This window comes from Ochotona princeps, chromosome 13, assembly GCF_030435755.1.
Source record: "Ochotona princeps isolate mOchPri1 chromosome 13, mOchPri1.hap1, whole genome shotgun sequence".
NCBI lineage: Eukaryota > Metazoa > Chordata > Mammalia > Lagomorpha > Ochotonidae > Ochotona > Ochotona princeps.
Genome location: NC_080844.1, coordinates 5970750 through 5990620, shown reverse-complemented (window position 1 = coordinate 5990620; position 19871 = coordinate 5970750). Strand labels below are relative to the sequence as shown.

General features: G+C 48.8%; 2 protein-coding genes across 9 annotated transcripts in view; both read left to right on the top strand.

Moving 5' to 3' along the window:
* The window catches only part of WASHC2C (WASH complex subunit 2C), a 57130-nt gene extending 48720 nt beyond the window's left edge, over positions 1–8410 (top strand). For all 5 annotated transcript variants that reach the window (XM_058671110.1, XM_058671108.1, XM_058671109.1 and 2 more), the window contains one exon: positions 8088–8410. In XM_058671110.1, the coding sequence (XP_058527093.1) occupies positions 8088–8227 (140 nt within the window). In that variant the 3' untranslated portion in view covers positions 8228–8410. The remainder of the gene's footprint in view (positions 1–8087) is intronic.
* A 2217-nt stretch (positions 8411–10627) lies between these two features.
* The window catches only part of ZFAND4 (zinc finger AN1-type containing 4), a 47962-nt gene continuing 38718 nt past the window's right edge, over positions 10628–19871 (top strand). For 2 of the 4 annotated variants that reach the window (XM_058671839.1, XM_012930781.2), the window contains exons 1-3: positions 10644–10772; positions 16537–16687; positions 17969–18269. In XM_058671839.1, the coding sequence (XP_058527822.1) occupies positions 18008–18269 (262 nt within the window). In that variant the 5' untranslated portion in view covers positions 10644–10772; positions 16537–16687; positions 17969–18007. Of the gene's footprint in view, positions 10773–16536; positions 16688–17968; positions 18270–19871 lie in introns of all 4 variants that reach the window. The other 2 variants (XM_058671838.1, XM_058671837.1) reach the window with 2 other exon arrangements.

The following is a 19871-nucleotide window of genomic DNA, read 5'->3' as shown; positions in this document are numbered from 1 at the left end:
AGGGTGTTGAAATTTTTTTTCCCCACTAAGCTGGATTCATTGATGTAAAAGCAGCACACCTCCTGTAGAAAGAGGCAGGTTCCCCCTTTGGTGTCAGGAGGTCCAGCGCCTGACGATTTTGGAGGGCCACCCTTGCCAGGGAGGTGATTTGGCACTGGAGGGAATCGACGGATGTGGCTGAGGCCTTGAGAGCCGACTGTAACCAGTCTTCCAGGTCCTGCGAGGCAATGAAGCTATGGGCTAAGGCTCCGCTCCCCTCTCCAGCAGCTACAGAAGAGGCGGCAAGGGAAATTCCTGCTATTGATGGCAGGAGTATGGCTCCTCCCTGGCAGTGAAACGGTCTAGTTGGAGGTAGTTGTAGGGCGAAATGTTCCGCCTCACCATGCAACATGAATTGGGGAACTAGAGAGGCTAGGATACAAGGGATAGATATGGGGGCATTTAGATGTTTGGTCAGGGTGCTGTTGTTCCAGAAAATTCCCAGAGGGGCATAGAGGGTCCGTGTAACAGCAATAGTGGTATTAAATACCAGAGGTCTGCAACGAGCAGTACTTTGTGGTAGTGGCTGGTACTGTTTTCACCTCGGTCTTTCCCTCTGCCGTGACTGGACATGACTGGGTTGTCCTTGTAGCAGACAGGCACAGCCTGTGAATCAGGGTCAGGCACCAGTGGGAGGGGAAGGGGGAAGAATGGAGTTCCAGGGGCTGGTCACAGGAGCCATGATTACAGGGGGCCGCTGCAGTGAGGCCCACAAAAAGCTGAGACATTACCTGCTGCCGTGTGCTTGAACATAAGCGCCCCCTGCTGGACAAGGGACAGCCATGAAAAAGGATCACCAGTGTGTTGCTGCTGAAGGTCCCGTTCTATTTGTTGTGTCTAGGTGGCCTGATCTTCTGGTTGGCACACATCTGACAGAACAGTGTTTGCGAAAGATCGGGAAACTGTGATAGTTATCCCAGGGGTAGAAGAAGTAGGGGAGCAGCGGGCAAGTCAGAGGCCCACTGATCCAACTCAGGAGCCAGCTTGAGGTGTGAGACATGGTACCAAGGGAGGGTGCCATAGTCAGTAGTGGTCAAGATTACCGTGTGAGGTCCCATCCACCAGGGTCTGAGGGACTTGGGCTGAAATTCCTTTAGAAGGACGCTGTCTCCTGGGCATAGGGGAAGAGGTTAGTGCCGATGACTTCAAGGAGGTGACAATCAGCGTGACGCCTGAAGATTTGGGTTGTAAAGCATATATAGTTTCCAAGAGATGCTGAGAGCTTCCAAGGTGCACTGTAACCTGTGTAGCGAAGGCAGGTCCATTGTCCATGTGGATATCTGCTGGAAGGCCAAACTTGGGGATCATGTCATCTGATAGAATATGGGCCACCGTGTCCGAGGTTTCCTGGGCAGTTGGGAAAGCCTCCACCCACCCAGAAAAAGTGTCAACCGGAGTGATTAGGTAATGAAAGATTATATGTCGAGACATGTGAGTGCAGTCTGTTTGCCAATTTTCACTCAGCTGGTGTCCCCTCATCTGATGAATAGGGGGTCATGGACACCTGCCCCTTTGCCAGGTGACTGAAGAACAAACAGTACACTGAGTGTGGATGAGTTCTAAGGTTTGCTTAAGCTTAGCCATATAAAACAGGAGGGCTTAAAAACCTGAGCATGGCTCTGCCTCCAATGTGTAAGGACTTACGGATGTATCCTGAAGAAAGTCCTGGGCTTGGGTTTTGGTAGAGCAAGTTTGTCCTGTAAGAACGCCCGGCCCTTGTCCCCCACCCGGCCTAATTGATCCAGCAGGTCAGATAGTTCCTGTGGGGTGTTTGTGGGGATGAGAGGAATGGTGATAAGGAGGAGGGGAGCAGAGAAAGGATGCTTTGTGGGAGCTCAGGCCCCAGCGTCTGCCCTTGTGTTGCCCTTGGTGACTGGGTCAGAGGCACGCTGGTGGCCCCTGCAGTGAGTAGTGGCCATCGCAGCTGGGAGTTGTAGAGCCTGGAGTAAGTTGGAGATAAGAGTAGTGTTAGTAACTGGAGAGCCCTTGGTGGTTAGGAACCCATGTTCCTTCCAGAGTGCAGAATGGTAACGGGCTACGAGAGAAGCATATTAGGAGTATCATAGATGTTTACTTGTTCTCCCTTGGGCAAGACAGGGGGTCTGTGTTAAGGCCATAAGTTTGGCCTTCTGGCCTTCTGAGGGTGAACATGCCTTGATGGTGGAAGAAGCAGTGACCACTGCATAAACCTGCTTCGCCTGCCATCCTCCTCTGCAACTGAGCTGCCATCGATGAAGACGGTGGGTTCAGGGTCAAGCAAAGGAGCATATGACAGGTCCTGCCTGGAGGTGCTAAGGCTATCTGATTCCGACACCGGAATGAGCAGGAAGGGGAAAACGTGAGTTGGTAGTGACAGGGAGGAAGAAGCAGGGCTTAAAGGCGGGAAACAGTTTAATGGTAACAGATGGGTTTCCAGTGAAGAGTAGAAGGAACTCCTGGAAGCATGAGGGTCCTAGAAGAGGTAGCGGTGAGAAAGAAGGTCCTCTAGCCAGTAGGAAGAGGGAAGAGTTAGTGGACGTGCCTGAGTGAGTTTGAGGGCATCTGTGGGGAGTGTGGCAGCTGCTGCCAAGGCTCAGAGACAGGGGAACCATCTCTTTACAGTAAGATCCGGTTGTTTGTCGAGGCAGGCCACCGGTCGGGATGTGGAGCCCACGGTTGGGATAACAGTCCCCTGGCTCCTCCTGAGATCTCAGCCACAAAAAGGTGAAAGGGGCAGATAGGGTTAGGAAGTAAAAGGGGAAGGGTAGCAAGAAGGTATCCCTAAGTGTGTGTTAAAGGCTCGGTGAACCTCCATGGGGGTCTCCTTAGCCACCGAGTGAAGAGGTTTGGCTAGGATGGCAAAACTGGGTATCCAGTGTCAGAGGAAACCCACTAGGCCCAGGAAGGGAAAGGGTTTGTTCTGCACTTTGTGGCGCGTGCAGTTGGCAGACAGCCGGGGTGCAGTCAGCTGTAAGGGCCTTTGTGCTGGGGCTGAGGGAGACTCCCAGGTAGGTAGCCTGGGGAATGCAAAGCTGGGGCTTGTTCCAGGAGACACAGAGTCCCACTGTACTCAGAACCCTCAGGCAGGACGCCATGAGGCGCTGCGAGAGGGACAGCGAGGGCTACAGAGGAAATGACCCACATACTACAGTAGGGTACTGGGAGAGAGGCCAATAGCCCAAGCCTGGCCAAAAAGATGAAGACTACCTAAGAAGCCCTGTGTAGCACTGTCCAAGTTAGTCATCAAGACCTTTTAAGGTCAAGTACAGTGAAGTGGGAGGTGGTAGCGGGACCTGTGACAACAGAGTGTAAGGGTTGGGGACTACCGGATGGAGGGGGATTACAACCTCATTGATGAGGCCGAAGTCATGGAGCAAGCAGCAGACCCCCAACAGCTTATAGACAGGTAGGATGGGTGTGTTATGGGAGGCGGGGGGTCAGTTGGGATATGCAGGTCCTGGTCAAGAATTCTGGAAATAATGCGCTGTAGTACCTTAAGTTGAGTATGAGAGGTGGGGAATTGGAACCACAAAGGGAATAAGGAGGGGTCCTGAAGGTGAACCATAACCAGAGGGTGGTGTGTGCCTATAACTGGTTTGGAGGTATGCGACCCCACTGAGTCAGCCCCCTCCAGGGGCAGAGAGGTAGTGGGGAAGGCAAGGAGAATGGGAGTAGAGGGAGGAGGAGGTGGAAAGTTGAGGATTTTTAAATTCCTGCTAATTGGGTAGAGGCTCCCAAATGAGAAAGAACATTCTGTCCCAACAGTGCAGCTGAGCAAGAGGGGATAATTACAAAGGAAAAAAAGGAATGTGTAACTGGGATGTGGTCTAAAGAGCAGAAGAGGGGCTTGGGGACTAATGGGGTCCCTTCTGTCCCCATCACCAAGATCTGGGAGGTGTAGTAGGACCTGAATGAGAGGGCAGGATGGAGGAAGTAGCCCCAATGTCCACCAAAAAGGAGATGGACTTACCTGCTACCTGTAGCAAGAGTGATGGGGGTCTCTGGGTCTGGGCATCATCAGTCTCCAGCCAGGCCAGACAGCTCCAGGGATATGTCTCTAAGTTTGAGCCTTGCACCCCTGCCCCCATGTTGAGATACAGGGGGGTAGCACCGTACTTGGGCAGTCTGATTTCCGGTGTCCAGCCTGTCCTTGGGTGGGACACAGCTTGGTGGGTGTCAGCACACACCAGGGAGTGTGGCCTTGAGTGCTGGCTTCAGAGCTGCCACTCTGGCCTTGCTTTGAGAGCCACCTTCTGCTGAACCTGCACCTGCCAGGTAGCCTCCACCTGGTCCTCCTGCACATTGTATACTTCAAATGCCACTTTGACGAGATCTTGGATAGGGGTCTGTGGGCCCGCCTCTGCTCTCTTGATTTTTTGGGGGGCTGGGGGGATCTCAGGAGCTGATTGGGCAATCAAATGAATGGCTTAAGACCATGGCCCCTGCCTGTGAGTCAGGATCTAACCAAGTGTAGCGAGTTAAAACTTCAGTAAGATGTGTAGAAAGAGGGCCAGTTTTTTTACCGGGATCCTTGAGTGATGTGCTTAAGTTTTCCAAAATGGACTACTTTATTAGAGGCCACCTTCATGCCCGCCAAAAGGCAGTGAGCCACACATTCTCTTTTCTTGTCGGCCAGAATGGCCATCCTGATAGTCCCAGTTGGATGGGTCAGTTTTGGGGACAGCTTCAGCCCCCACCAGATGGATCTCATCCATCTTGCATCTGTGAGGACCCATTCCTTCTCATCTGGAGTTAAGGTGGAGGTCATTAAAAATAAAGGGGTCGGGTCCGGCGCGATAGTGTAATGGTTAAAGTCCTCGCCTTGCACGCCCCGGGATCCCATATGGGCACTAGATCTAATCCCGGCGGCCCCGCTTCCCATCTGGCTTCCTGCTTGTGGCCTGGGAAAGCAGTCGAGAGCGGCCCAAAGCCTTGGGACCCTGCACCCGGGTGGGAGACCCAGAAGAGCTCCTGGCTCCTGGCTTTGGATTTTCTCAGCTCCAGCCATTGCGGCCACTTGGGTAGTGAACCATCGGACAGAAGATCTTCCTCTCTGTCTCTCCTCCTCTTTGTATATCCGCCTTTCCAATAAAAATAAATATATCTTTTAAAAAGAAAGAAAGGGGTCATGCTAGGTGAGGTCATAGGCCTGCGCTAACAGGAAAATTCCTTAAGGTAACGGATGGGATCAGCTGAAAAGGATCCCAGGCATTTTTCCACCTGGGAGAGGTCTTGAAGGCAGAAAGGAACATAGACCCTTACCAGTCCCTGTGCACCCACCAGCTCTCTTAGAGGGCACGGGGTGGTAGAGACATGAGACTGGGTGTGAGTGCCCACAGAAAAAGATTAGTATGAGGAATAGGTTTAGGGTGGGGTGGCAGTGACACAGGAAAGTGGGAATGGGGCAGGAGCAGGGCGAGGGGGGTAAAGAGGGAAAGAGAAGGGGGGGAGCGGTCAGAGTGGCCGGAGAGGCTTCCAGCCGGAGCGGGGGCTGGAGGTAGAGACGACAGTGACAGAGCAGCTTCCAGATAGGGAGTGGGTTGAACAGGGGAAAGGACACATCCTCTGGAGGCTCAGGAAGAGGGGAGGCTTGGAGAGAGAACTCAGAGGTGTCCTGATCGGCACAGTCCAGCACGCACCTATGGAGCGAGATCTGGGAGGTTGAGCAGGACGTACAAACGGAGGGGCAGGAGTGCAAGGTTAGGAAGGCCCAGACACACAGGCCCTCCAACCATTTCTCCATTCTGCGGAGAATGGGGATCAAAGAGAATGTTAAAATTAAAAGTCCCCTCTGGCAGTCAACATGACAAGTTGTCCAATTCATATTGCAGCAAGGCCACAGAAAATTAGCGTATTTTTATGAAGTTCTTGGAACAGTCCCAAAGTGCCCAAATTGGTCAGGAGACACCCAAAGCCTTTTTTTTTTTAACGTATATTTTTATTGCATTTCTTTTTTTAAAAAACTAATTACATTGCATTATGTGATACATTTTTTTATGCACTGGGATTCCCCCCACCCCTCCCAAAACCCTCCCCCCACGGTGGATTGCTCTACCTTGTTGCATTTCCATAGTTCAAATTCAGTTGACATTCTTTCATTGGAGGTATTTACCAAGCATAAAGTCCAGCATCTTATTGTCCTGGTAAGTTCAATGGTTTCTTGGTGAGACCATCTCTGGTCTGAAGGTAGAGCCAGCAGAGTATCATTCCAATCAGTTAAAAGTCCCAACATAATATCTCCAACCATTTACAACATTATGGCATTAATTGACATGGTATTGATTAACCAATATGTTAATAGGAAAATGCAGGTTCTCAACCACAACCTGTGACTTCTTCATAGACATTTCAATTTTGGTTTACATTCAACCGTGTTCTATACACCTTAAAGTGGCTTAGATTGCTATTCAGCTGTCTCATGCCTATTTTTAATTTTAGTCTTTAGCAGTTTATAGCATTGAAGCATGATTTCACTGAACCCGGCTGTTTTTCGGGTGGTCTAACTCTATAATTCTAACAGGATATATGTCAACAGTTTAGGTGAGCATGTTTAGGAGGGGTGTGCAGAGAAATCTTCCATACCCCAGTGAGGAGTAACTAATCTTTGTGTCCCACCCAGTGAGGTATAAGTGCATCCCCACTGACCGTTTCCTGTCTGGTTCTAAGCTTTCCTTGTTGTTCTCTGTCTGTCTATTCTAGTTTTGTTTGTTTGTTTTGAGGGGTTTCTGGAGCGCTCCTGATGGTTATTACGAGAGGGGGGTGGGGACCCAAAGTTGGAAGCAGGTAAGGACCAGAGAAAGCTCCTCTCCCTAGTCCCGAAGGAAGTTTACTGTTCTTCTGTTTCTGCGGACCACTCAGGGATCCTGGTTGTTGTTCCGATGACCTTGGAACCTGCTAGGCAGGATTTGGGCTTCTTCCATCCCATGTGGTAGATCCAAATGGGGATGGTTGACCTCAGAGTTCTTGGCACCCAAAGCCTTAAATCCGGGGTTCCCCCTATTCTTTTTTTTTTAATTAAATTTATTCATTAATTACATTGTGTTGTAATTACATAGAATCTGGGATTCTCCCCCCCACCCTCCCCCCATGGTGGGTTCCTCCACCCCGCTGCATAACCACAGTTCAAGTTTAGTTGAAATTCCCTCCCTGCAAGAATTTGCCAAGCATAGAGTCCAACATCCCATAGTCCAGACAAGTCCAACTACTTATTGGGAAGACCCTCTCTGGTCTGAGGGCAGAGTCAGCAGAGCATCTTCCCGGTCAAATAAAAGCACTAATATACCATCTGCAACAATTAACATCATTATGGATTGAATTGACATGATATTGAGCAGTCAACATGCTAAAAATAAATGCGATTTCTTAACCACTTTCTGTGACCCCCCCATTCACAGTTCAATTTTAGTTTATATACTACAAATGACATAATATCCATAACATAACATGATATGCTTAACATCATATCATATTAAATTAAGGCAAACATGTGGTATCTAACCTTTTGGGTTCCCCCTATTCTTCCAAGGCTTTGAATCAGGCAGGCAGAAGCTGAAGGGGTTCCTGACGGGCTGACTGCCCAGAAATGACAGAGTGGCTCAGTCACCCAGCTGGGATATCTCCACAACCAAGTGAGGCTAAGACTGCACAGAGAGGAATCCCTGATGTAGCTGATTTCAGTCCGTTTCAGACTGTGGTTACAAACAGGGAGACCCCAGAATTGGAGAAACCTCAGAAGGATTTAGGGGGTGGGCTTACCCTGAGTATGCATTATGTGGTATTATAGAGTGTTGATAGGCTCCCTCTGGCCTTGTTGGGTGTTGTAGTCCCTTGGCCTGGTTACATCAGCCACCCATCCTCCGCCCCCCTCCCCCAGTTGTCTTCTTCCTCTGGGCCGCCCCTCACCCACCCTGGCTGGGCCTTACAACAACCAGGACCAGCATCTCACAGTTTGACTGCATTAGCATATTTTTGGTACCCATCCTGCTACCAGAATTGGAGTCTAGCTAAGGCGGTTTGTGTGGACCTGGTTTTCTTTCCATTCAACAGCTCCTTTTCTTTTTCTTTTAAAGATGATATCTTCTCCTCCAGCACCCAGACGAAGACAACCAAGCCTAAAAGCCGACCTCCACAGGCAGCACCTGAACCAAAATCTGAACACAAGGTGTCCAACATATTTGAAGATCCCCTGAATGCCTTTGGAGGTCAGTAGAACACAGAAAGTATCCACAGTGCTCCTGTAGGCTATGACCTTGAGTTAGCAATTCTGCCTTCTGTGCCGTCTCAACTGGATTGCAAAAAGCAAAGACCGCAATAACTGGCTCAATGTACTTAATGTTTTCTGTACTGACTTTAACTATGCTTACTACTAGAAACAAAAATAAATGTCTCACAATGGTTGGCTCACTTTGTGTTTTATTTACATTTCTACTTGTTTGGGCTTACAGAGGCATGGTACCATTTTAGGCATATTAGCACTCTATGGCTTTCATGGCTAGGCAGGGAGCCCCAGTCACCGCAGCTGTCAGACAGGTGAGCAGGATTCTCCTTTTTGCTTGGAAGCCCCAGCCTAGTTCAGGGCCTGAAGAGGAAGATGAGGCTTAGCAATATGAGGAGGTTTCCACTGACATCCATAGAGCCTTCTGCTAGTGCTCTGGGGCGAGGTTGGGCAGTCCCTGCTCTTGTAGTGTTGTGTGAGAACATGGGACCAATGTGGCATATCAGGTGAAGCCTGCCCTGCTGGCATCCTGTATGGGCCCTAGTTTGAATCCTGCTGCTCCACTTTCAAATCAGCTCCCTTCTAATGTACCTGGGGAAGCAGCGAAAAATGGCACAAGTGCTTGGGCCCCTGCACCCATGTGGGAGACTCAGATGAAACTCCTGGCTTCTGCCTGGCCCAGCCGTAGCAGTTACACTCATTTGGGGAATGTACCAGTGGATGAAAGATCTGTCTTTCCATCTCTCCTATGTAACTCTTTGAAATCAGTCTTTTTTAAAAAAAACTGGGAACACAACCACCCCTGTTCGTTACTGCCCATGGCTGTTCCCTCACTGCCTACACTGCAGAGTTGAGTAGAGGCAGCAAGAGACTGGGTGGCCCACAGAGCTGAACACGTTTTTTAACTGCTCTGTAGAATTTGCTGGTGGTTTGATTCCAGGACTTGCCCTCCACCCTTGGAACTTCCGCACTGTCATGGGCCTGAGGTAGGAGGGACCCACGTAAGGGCAGGAAGCAGGACAGAGGATGGGAATGGCCTTGCAGAGCAGCAGCAGCAGCAGCACCGCCCAGCAGAACTCTGCACTGAGGGACACGTGCTGTGTCCGCATCACCAGCCCAGCAGCCACTAGCCACGGGGCTAGCCCACCCCTGTTCTAGTCTGTTCCCTGCGCTGAGTATCCGATCACCCCATGACACAGCACAAGGTCCCTTAAGATCCTGACCTGACCCAGGAGAGGACTTCCCTGCTGGGCCTCCCTTCCCTCAGGTGTATTCCTTGTCTAATTTGCTGCTCTGAGGCCAAGCACAGTGTAGGGGCTGACTCTGCAGGCTGCTGTCAGATACAGTGTTTTACTCTTGGAGTAAGGCATCTGGATTTGATTGCAGGGGATTTAGGAGATACTGGGATCTGAGAGATTTTAATGTGGGACTGAATTTGTAGCAAAAAAAAGGGGGTGTGTGTGTCCTCTTTGATGTAATCTTTTCATGCTGTTTTACTTTAGTCCCTGTAGTCTGCCCAACAACTGATGCCCTAATTTAAATTTTTAAAAGAGATTGTTTACTTATTTGAAGGCCAGAGGGGAAGAGGAAGGACAGACGCATGCTTCAGATAGCCATGATGGCTGGGGCTGAGGCAGGCTGGAACCTGCAGCTTGCAACAGGGTCTCCCCAAATGGGCAGAGGGGGCCCAAGGGCTTAGCCATTGTCCACTGCCCAGGAACTGAATCTAGCACCATATCTCCCTAGGCATGGCCGTGTCAGCTGCAGATCCTGCTGAATGCTAGAGAAACAAAAGAGTGGGTGGTGAGAAAACAAATACGAGGCTGGGGGCAGAAGTGAGGAGTTGTGGTTCCTTAGAGTGACAGCAAGGTGTGCAAACAGGTGTCTGGGGCGAGGGGTCTGTTCGGCACCACCCGCGTGGGTGGGTGAGGAAGCACGGCTTGGAAGCCCAGAGTCAACCAGAGAAACCATAAACACACGAGACCCTGAGGAGCTGCACAACTTGTCTCCGGCCAGGCATGATGTCCCTACTTGTCAGATGGGACACTCCATGCCAGAAACCTGAGGTGAACCACGGGTCGGTTAGGAGCCGGTCAGCCCTGGCACAGTTACACTCCAGGCACTGCAGAGGCCACCAGATGGACAGTGGCCGCGCCGCTTTCGCCCCAGCAGCCCAGGAGCCCCGTCCCCACTCCGCTCCCAGCAGGCTCAGCGGCTGGCCTCCCAGGGCCCCTCGGACCCCGTGAGGTGTCCGCTGTTGCTAATCCAGGGGCCAACATCCGGGCCTCTCCCAACTGAAAACCTGCCCGAAGCGCCCGGGAGATGCCGGCTCCCGAGTAACCGCCGGCGCGCGGCGGCCAAGCCCCGCCCCCGGCCCCGCTGATTGGAGGGTGCGGTGAGCGCCGGCGAGCGATTGGTGGGCGGTGTCACAAAGGGGCGGGAGCCCGCCGTCGGTGCCTGCTGGCGGGGGTCGCTCGCGGGGCCGCGCGTCCAGGTGGGCCTCAGGGCGGACGAGCCAGTGGACCGGACAGCGGAGCCGGTGAGTGCGCGCGGCCGGCGGGGATGGGGAGGCCGTCCGGGGCCGCTGGGCGCCAGGGCCGCCGCCCCGCCGGAGCCCCCGCTGTGGTTTCTCCCGGGCTTCCCTGCCCCGGACGGGCACTGATGTCCGAGTCGCTGTCGCCAGCCCCGCACTCGCCTGGACCCCGCCGGGTTGTGGCCAGTGCGTCGGTCCCGGGCGGAGCGAGGAGGGGTCGCGCAGGTGGACCGGGGTGGGTGTGGGGCTCGCCCGAAGGAGAGGCCACGCGACGCGGTCGGTGTGGTGGTGTCCCTGGTGTTGAAAACCCCGGGAGGGATGTTGTTAGCCACCTGTCAGTGCCCGCTTACCCAAGGCCTTCGAGGCGTCCTGTGACGGGAGTCACCCAGCGCTCCTTCCTTTCTCTCCCAATTTCCCCTGCAGGTGGTTTGTGAAAGCTGCTGCTTCGATGCTGTGACTTTTTAATAGCTTAAGTGTGGATTTTTATTGATGTTGCATTAAAGTAATGCAGATAACTTCTCTCTGTTTGCCTTCTTTGGTTCCTCTTTCTTTTTTAAAGCCGTTTCCTCCCCTTCCAGCTCCAAAGGGTCCCCCTCAGTTTAGCCAACCATGACCCCCCCACCTCAGACCACTTTGGGTCTTTGGTCTGCCGGGGCTGCCATGTGCTCCTCTGGCGTCCTCGATACCCTGGGACTGGCTCCCTCCTTGTGGCCCCTGCCACCGTGAGTCCTACTGCGGAGAAGTGTGGAGGAGGCCAGCATGACCAGTCGTGGCAACCAAACTTGGTTCTGTTTTGGATATTGAAATTTTACACCATTGACTGCGCCCAGACTTAGGGAGGCATTCCAGCACAGTCAGTGCTGGACTGGCTAGCTATTTTTCTCCAAGCTTCTTTCTTTGTAGCTGAAAGACTTCAGGGTCTGTCACCCTGTCCCCTGCCCCAGCTTGTTTTCTGTCTTAACCATGTGGCCCAGGACACACTCCTGTGTGCGTATCTTAGCTTTGGGCGGGCCCAGCTCCTTCCCATTCCTGTGTGTCTGTGGTGTCCCTGTCAGAGTTCCTGACGTCTAGCTTGCGGTGCCAGAGCTGCTGCCTCGTGGAGGGGAGGAGTGTTGTGAGGGCTGCAATATGCTGTTACTTGCCACGCACACTCTGTGTCATCCGCATTCATCAAAGCTGCAGTCCCCCAGAGGAGAAGGAAGGAGTTTATAGTTAGCAACCGTCTTTTCCTACTGGGACTTCACTGTTTTTAAGATGAAAGGGTTCACAGCAAGACCTGAGCTGTGCAGGCTTCTGTTTGCATTCTATTAAGTGTAGTGGCTTTTACCGCTGTCCCTAGCAGTGTGAGTGGAGCAGCTCTTTGTTACTCTACTTGTAACTGAGGATTTTGAGAAGTGGTGTGACTACTGTTAGCAGTCTGCATCACGCATTCAGGCGTGCCAACTCATTATGTTAGCGAAGGATGGTTTCAGAACTCATGTTCCTGTGTGTGCATGTTCTAAATGGGTAGGCTTTGGTGGGCTTCCTTTGGAGTCTGTCAGAACTGACATCCATGAGAGTCCGGCATCATTTCAAGTCAACTTTGGAGCAGAACCAGCATATCTTCTTTTCTAAAATGCGTGTAATACCTTATCTGACAGCACACCACAGATTTATTCTAAGGATCACTTGAAAGAAAGTGTCATGGAATTGGGACAAATTTAAAAATAAAAAGCTGAATCATAAACATTTGATCGTATTAGAAAGGCAGAGAGATTTTCCATTGGCTTGTTCACTCCTCATTGCCCACCTTGGCCAGGGCTGGATCAGGCCAGAATTAGGAGTCTGGAACCCATCTGGGGGGACTCTCACATCAGTGACAGGACCCGTCCTCACTCCTGGACCCCTGGCTGTGCGTTATCAAGGGTATCAACACGTGCAAAGTGATAAGAAAATGATATGTGTTCCCTCCTTTCCTGTAGTCATCCCTGCCTCCCACACCACCACTTAAGCAGCTCATGATTTAATAGGGCAAAAAGCCATATAAAAATAATTATTTTAACCTGCAGCTTATGATGTAGATGAGTGGTGCCAAAAAGCTTTGTAGAAGAGATGGTGTTTTGTCTGTCTTGAAAGATGATTAGGTGCTTATCAGGTGCCCTGTGTAGGGTGATGACGTGTCTGAGAGAAGCAACAGTGTAGAGGCTGGTGTGGTCCAAAGCTACAGGTGCAGAGCTTAGACAAGGATAGGAAGTTGTTCCGGATGGTGTGAACGATGCCGGTATGGTAATTTTGTTGTACATCATGTCTTTAAGGAAATACAAATTGAAGTAGCAATAAAGAATGGATATTTGGCTCAGGGATCAAGATACTAGTTAAGACATTCATGCCCTTCCATTTGGCCATGCCTGAGTTCAGTCCCTGACTCTGGCTACTGATTTCAGCCTACTGCTAGTGCAGACTGCTAGACCAGTGATGGTAACTCCTGATACCCCTGTGGGTGCACACTCTTGCTCAAGTAAGCACATATATAATATTTAAGAAGACATCAAGGAGATATTTGTGACTATTAGAATGGCAGAAATTAGAATTGACAACACTGTTGGCACAGATATATTTCAACAGGATTTTGTTTTTTATAGATTTTAAGATTTATTTATTTATTTACTGGAAAAGCAGATATACAGAGAGGAGATACAGAGACAAAGATCTTGTATCCACTGGTTCATGCTCCAGCTGGTTGCAATGGCCAGAGCTGAGTCAATCTGATTCCAGGAGCCAGGAGCTTCTTCTGGTCTCCCATGCAGGTGCAGGGACCCAAATCATTGGGCTGTTCTCAACTGCTTTCCCAGGCCACAAGCAGGGAGCTGGATGGGAAGTGGAGCATTCAGGATACGAACTGGTGCCCACATGGGACCCAGCAGACACATGACAAGGATTTAGCGACAGTCTATTCAGCCGGGCCTAGCAGCAGCAACTTTCATCCATTACTTGTCAGAATACAGAATGATAAAGTGCTCTGGAAGATTGCAGGATTCGATGCCCCAAAATCAGTCAGTGTAATACATTTTATTAATAGGAGACAAACCACATTTCTTTTTTTATTTTTAAGGATTTCTTCATTTTTATTGGAAAGGTGGATATACAGAGAAGAGGAGAGACAGAGAGGGATATCTTCTCTCCGATGGTTCACTACCCAAGCAGCCACAATAGCTGGAGCTGAGCCAATCCAAAGCCAGGAGCCAGGAGCTCTTTCAGGTCTCCCACGCAGGTGCAGAGTCCCAAGGCTTTGGGCTATCCTCGACTGCTTTCCCAGGCCACAAGCAGGGAGCTGGATGGGAAGTGGAGCTGGCAGGATTGGAACCGGGGCCCATATGGGATCCCGGGGCGTGCAAGGCGAGGACTTTAACCATTACACTATCGTGCCAGGTCCAGAAATCGCATTTCAAAACACACTGAAAAGGAGGCAGAGTGGGCATTTGGCACAGCAGTTACAATGTCATGCAGGAAGTGCCTGCATTCAGTTCTTGACTGGACTTCATATTGCAGCTTCCTGCCACTGTGCATGTTGGGAAGAAGGAGAGAATGCCTCGTGTAGCTGGGTCCCTACCACTTTGTGGGAGACAAAGCAGGTGTAAGACATCTCTGTCTTTCTCTGCTTTTTCAGGAAAGTGAAAATTAAAGAAGCACTGAGTAGAAACCATCTGACAAAATTGACATTGACAAGCTTCATGATTAAAAAAAAATAATAAAGCACCTAAACTACACAAGAATATGAGAAAGGCGGCCCAGTGTGATAGCGTAATGGTTAAGGTCCTCTCCCTGAACGCACCGGGATCCCATATGGCCGCCGGTTCTAATCCCGACAGCTCCACTTCCCATCCAGCTCCCTGCTTGTGGCCTGGGAAAGCAGTCAAGGACAGCCCAAAGCCTTGGGACCCTGTACCTGCGTGGGAGACCCGGAAAGAAGTTCCTGGCCCCTGGCTCCGGATTGGCGCAGCACTGGCCATTGCGGTCATTTGGGGAGTGAATCATTGGATGGAAGATCTTCCTCTTTGTCTCTCCTCCTCTGTACATCTGCCTTTCCAGTAAAATAAATAAATCTTTAAAAAAACAAAAAGAAAAAAAAAAAGAAGAGAAAGGGAACTGTTGAGCTGGGCAGAGTTTATCTGTGAAAACAAACCAGCTGATAGCATGCCTGACAGTGAAAGACTCAATGCTTTTCTGATAGTGTCCACAGTAGGAAAAGCAGCTAGTCTCACCACCATTGTTCAGCCTTGGGCCAAACAAACTTTTTTTTTTTTTAAAGATTTATTTATTTTTATTACAAAGTCATATATATATGATGTGATCATATATAAAAGGCTTATACATAGGTAATCTTAGACTCCATCTCCCAAACTCTCAAAATTAAACAGTTCAGCATAGTTGCAGTGTGTAAGATCAGTATATCAAAATATATTTTATACATTAGCAGTAAACAATATGGAAAACTTGAGATCGTTTTGGCATATGGTAGCATCAAAAAGAATAAAATACCTTGGATTCAAATTAGTAGAGCACAAAACATGTGCTTTAAAGACCATGAATTACTCAAGGTAGGACTGGTGTTGTAGTGCAGTGGGTTGTTTCTGCCTGTGACCCCAGCATCCCGTGTAAGCATTGCTTTTACGTCTGCCTGCTTCTGTTCCAGTTCCAGCTCCTTGCTAAAGCACCTGAAAAAGCAGCAAAAGATGGCCTGGATGCTTGGGCCCCCACACCTCATGGGAGACCCAGATGCAGTTCAAGGTTCTGGCTTATGCTGGTCTAGTGTTGACCATTGTAGCCATTTGGAGAGTCGACCAGTCAGTGAAAGATATTCATATTCTCTCTCTCTCTCTCTCTCTCTCTCTCTCTCTCTCTCTGTGTGTGTGTCTATCCCTCTCTCCCTTTCCCTTTCTGTTTCCTTCTATCTTTCAAGTAGTTCAAGTAAAGAAGTTAATCCTGAAAAGGAAAAAAAAGAAAGAGATAAAAATGAAAGATTGGCATGCTTATGGAGTGGGACACTTAAATATTTTTAGATGGCAATATTCTACAGACTCAGCACAATATCTCTCAAATCCTAAATGGCATTTTTGTAAATTGTTCAGCTAGTCCTAAAATTCATGGAAAATTGAAGGGCTCAGAACAGCCATCCATCTGGCAGGGAGGGCAAACTGAAGGGCTCGGACCTCTACAGAGCCACAGTGAGGAAGCCGGCGCGGAGCTGGTGTAAGGATGGTCACAGAGCTCAGTGGAGATTGTGAAAGTCCAGAACTAAAGCTCGCATTTACAGTCAGGTGATTCTCAAATAACTGGTTATCCCCACACTAAAGAATAAAGCTGAGCTCCTATTTTACGCCATAAATGCAAGTAAGTTCAAACTGAATAACAAATCTAGATATGAGCTAAACCTGTAAAAGTCTCAGAAAATATATGATGCATCTTATTTTGTTGGGTTAGATCAAATTTATCAAACTGTAAAAATTCTGTATCAAAAGATAATATCATGAAAGCTAAAGGGCAACTCACAGAATGGCAGAAGATATTTACCAATCATGTGTCTGATAAGAGATTTTTATGCCCACTACAATGCTATTAGACTACATGACAGTAGGTATTAAGGGTATGGCCAGATTCGTTGTTGGTGGACTACTTTGGAAAACAGTTGGATAATTTGCTGAACTTAACAAAGCATCACATCACAAATCTCCTGGGTGTTGAAGAGGAGGGAGGATTTATTAACGAATATGCATCCTAACATTATTCATAGTAGCCCAGTATTGGAAACAAGCCCGATGTCCGCCAGCTGGTGACTGTAGAAACAGTGTGAAGTGCATGCTTACACGGGATACTCAGTCATACGAAGGAATGAAGCACAGCCAGCCATGTCCTGGAATTGAATACATTTTGAAAGCACCATTGTAAGTGAATGAAGCTGGCCACAAGTGCCTGTATTATAGGAGATGGTCTATAAGGACCGATCTAGGAGGCAAATATTTTCCTAAGCGTGAGGAGGGGAAACGGGTTTGAGGAGGGATGGCTGTAGGGGATGGGGGTCTTTTTAGAATGATGAGAATGACCGTGGTGTTGATTGCACAAATCCGTAAATATACTCAGAAGTAGTGACATTTAGACTTCAGAAATTGTTCAGTTTTATGGCATGTGAATTACTTCTTAACAAAGCTTTTTTTTTTTAAGATTTATTTATTTTATTACAAAGTCAGATATACAGAGAGGAAGAGAGACAGAGAGGAAGATCTTCCAACCAATGATTCACTCCCCAAGTGAACCGCAGCGGGCTGGTGCTGTGCTGATCCAAAGCCGGGAACCAGGAACTTCTTCCGGGTCTCCCACGCGGGTACAGGGACCCAAATCATTGGGCTGTTCTCGACTGCTTTCCCAGGCCACAAGCAGGGAGCTGGATGGGAAGTGGAGCTGCCGGGATTAGAACCGGGGCCCATATGGGATCCCGGGGCGTTCAAGGCGAGGACTTAAGCCGCTAGACCACACCGCCGGGCCCTTAGCAAAGCTTTTTGAAAGAATGTTTACCCACTTCTCCAGGAAGATTATATCATTTATTTTTCTAAGCTCGGTGGTCCCCTTTACAAAGTTATAGCAGCTTGTCACTTTGAATATTCCTGATTTATTGCTTTTGTTGGTTCTGGTTGCATCTTTACCCCCATTAGCCATGCATGAGTAGCGGTTGTCTAACAACTGTTAACCTCATCTTAATGTGGATACTCTCTGGAAACCCAAATGACCTTCAGTTATTTAATGAAACCTGTTTTTAAGGAATCTTTTATTAAAGTATTTCACATTCCCTTGTGAAGTATGATTCAAATGCATCATGGCCTTAAAGTTATGGTTAAATGGTTTAAGAAAGAGAATATGTATAACTTGTTCAAAGTCTCAGAAAATATACTGATGTTTGAATTTGTTGGTTTAGAGCCATATCCATAAGTAACTATGTTTAATCTTAGTAAAATACATTAGATCAGAAACATACCTATTAATCTTACAGATGAGGTGGGAGGGTGGAAAGGGAAAAATTGAAGATTGGACATAACAAACTACTAGGATGATTTCTGCGTCCATTGGAAAGATTGGTGTGGGCCAGAGTTATTTGGGAAGTCTTAAGGAGAGAATGAAACTATAGATTGGATTATTTAAGAACAATTATGGTTTGTTTGGTTTTTTTTTAGGTAAAAAACTCAAAACATGAGCAACAATCTGTATTACCAATGGTCAAAGCTGACTGGGCCAGAACTGGAGTACAGTTGTCCACAACATATTCCAGAGGAATTAGGAAAGTCAGAATAATGGATAATGAGAAAGAGCCCCCATTCTTCAATGAAGATCACGTGGGACCATTTTACTACAAGCTTCCTTTCTATGATACCATGGAGCTCTTCATTGAAACATTGACCGGAACATGTTTTGAGCTGCGAGTTTCACCCTGTGAAGCTGTTATTTCTGTGAAAGCAAAAATTCAAAGATTAGAAGGTAGGTATTCATCTTTATTTTGGGGGCATAAGGTTTACAATGGCTCATCAGTGCTGTGTGAAGCAGTTTTGTTCCTGGTCTTCCCTCCACTGCCCTTCCACCAGGTTCTTTTGAAGTGAATCCCTGGCATCATGTTAATGGTGTGGAATACAGTTTTTAAAAATAACTTTCAGAAAGATATGGGGACATTCATATTCAACCACATGACAATTGCTTGTAATAGGAAAGAATCCTTGTGTTCCCCCTTTAAATTTGTTTGTAAATTATTGTTTTTATGCATAAATTTTCCAAGAAAAAATTTTGCCTTACATTTATATATATTTGGAGATTATGCTTCTTTTTTAATTAAAAAAACTTTTCCCATCTACGATAGCTTTTTGTTGTATTTTTAACATGTTAATTTTATTTTTGATTATGTTTGCATAGTTTCTTAGGATGGGAAGGGTCGAGGATTAGAGAAAGGTGGGTGAGACCACTGTTTCCAAATTTTCTTTTTCTTCTTCCTGTGTCTGGGGGAAGGGAGGAGTTGGGAGGGGGGCCACACCCAACTTCCCAACTGGCCGAAGACCCAGGGATGGGGAACAGCCATCTGATATCATCCCAGGGTCCCTGGTGTAGAGCATGCTCTGAGGGTTTGTGAGCCCCAGAGGCTCTTCTGTTGGGTGCTACAGCCCAGCCACACCCTAGTTCGTACCCTGACAGAGCTCTTGTGTTGTTCAGTGGGTGCTGAGTCCTGGTCCAGCCCATCACACACCTAGCATTTGTATGAGCTGGTGGATGTTGCAGCCTGGCCCACTGCATACTCTATTCTTGGGTGCACCTATGGGTGCTGCAGCCTGGACCAGCCTGGTCTGTTCCTAACCCCAGTAGCCATGTGTGTTGAAGATTTCATGATCATGCCTAGCTCAGCCCGTCACTACTCTCAGCTGTTAAGCAAGCCACAAGAAATTGCGGTTGTGCAGGGGTGGGCCCGCAGATCCCCGACAGAATATGCCCCCGGACCTGATTCTCTCATGTGCTGATCATTGTCATTGCCCAGCCTGACATTACCCATTATGTGTTCCAACTCTCTCTTGTGGGTACTAGTCCTGCCAGGTAGGCCCACAGCCCTAGCTTTAGTGTGCCAGTGAATGGTGGTCAGTGGTGATCTGTGCTAACTAGCCCAGCTCAGATCTCCCATGTGGACTGGTTCATTGGTCTGACCAATAAGGATCTTCCAGCTTCCCCCCCTCCAACTTAGTCTTAGTCCCCTTGCTTACCTGCAAGTACAGTACAGTGGCCTTGTCGATGGGAGTCCCTCAGAAGTCATTGCTTGCCTGCAACACACTCCCTCAGCAGTCCTCCTTCCCACACATCCCTTTGTCCCTCCCATACACTATCTATGGTCACTATGCCCGGGAACACATTGGTTCCCCAGCCCAGCCTTCCAAAGCCCAATCTTCTGGTGGTGTGTCATGCTGCCCTGGAGCTCTGCCTGCCCACACATGTGTGCTGGTCTGGGACCCTAGCCCTCCACATACCCAGAGCCCAGCCCACCAGCACACCAGGCCAGCATGCTAATCTAGGTCTTTCCTCTTTTCTTATGTATTTATGTAGTGTCAC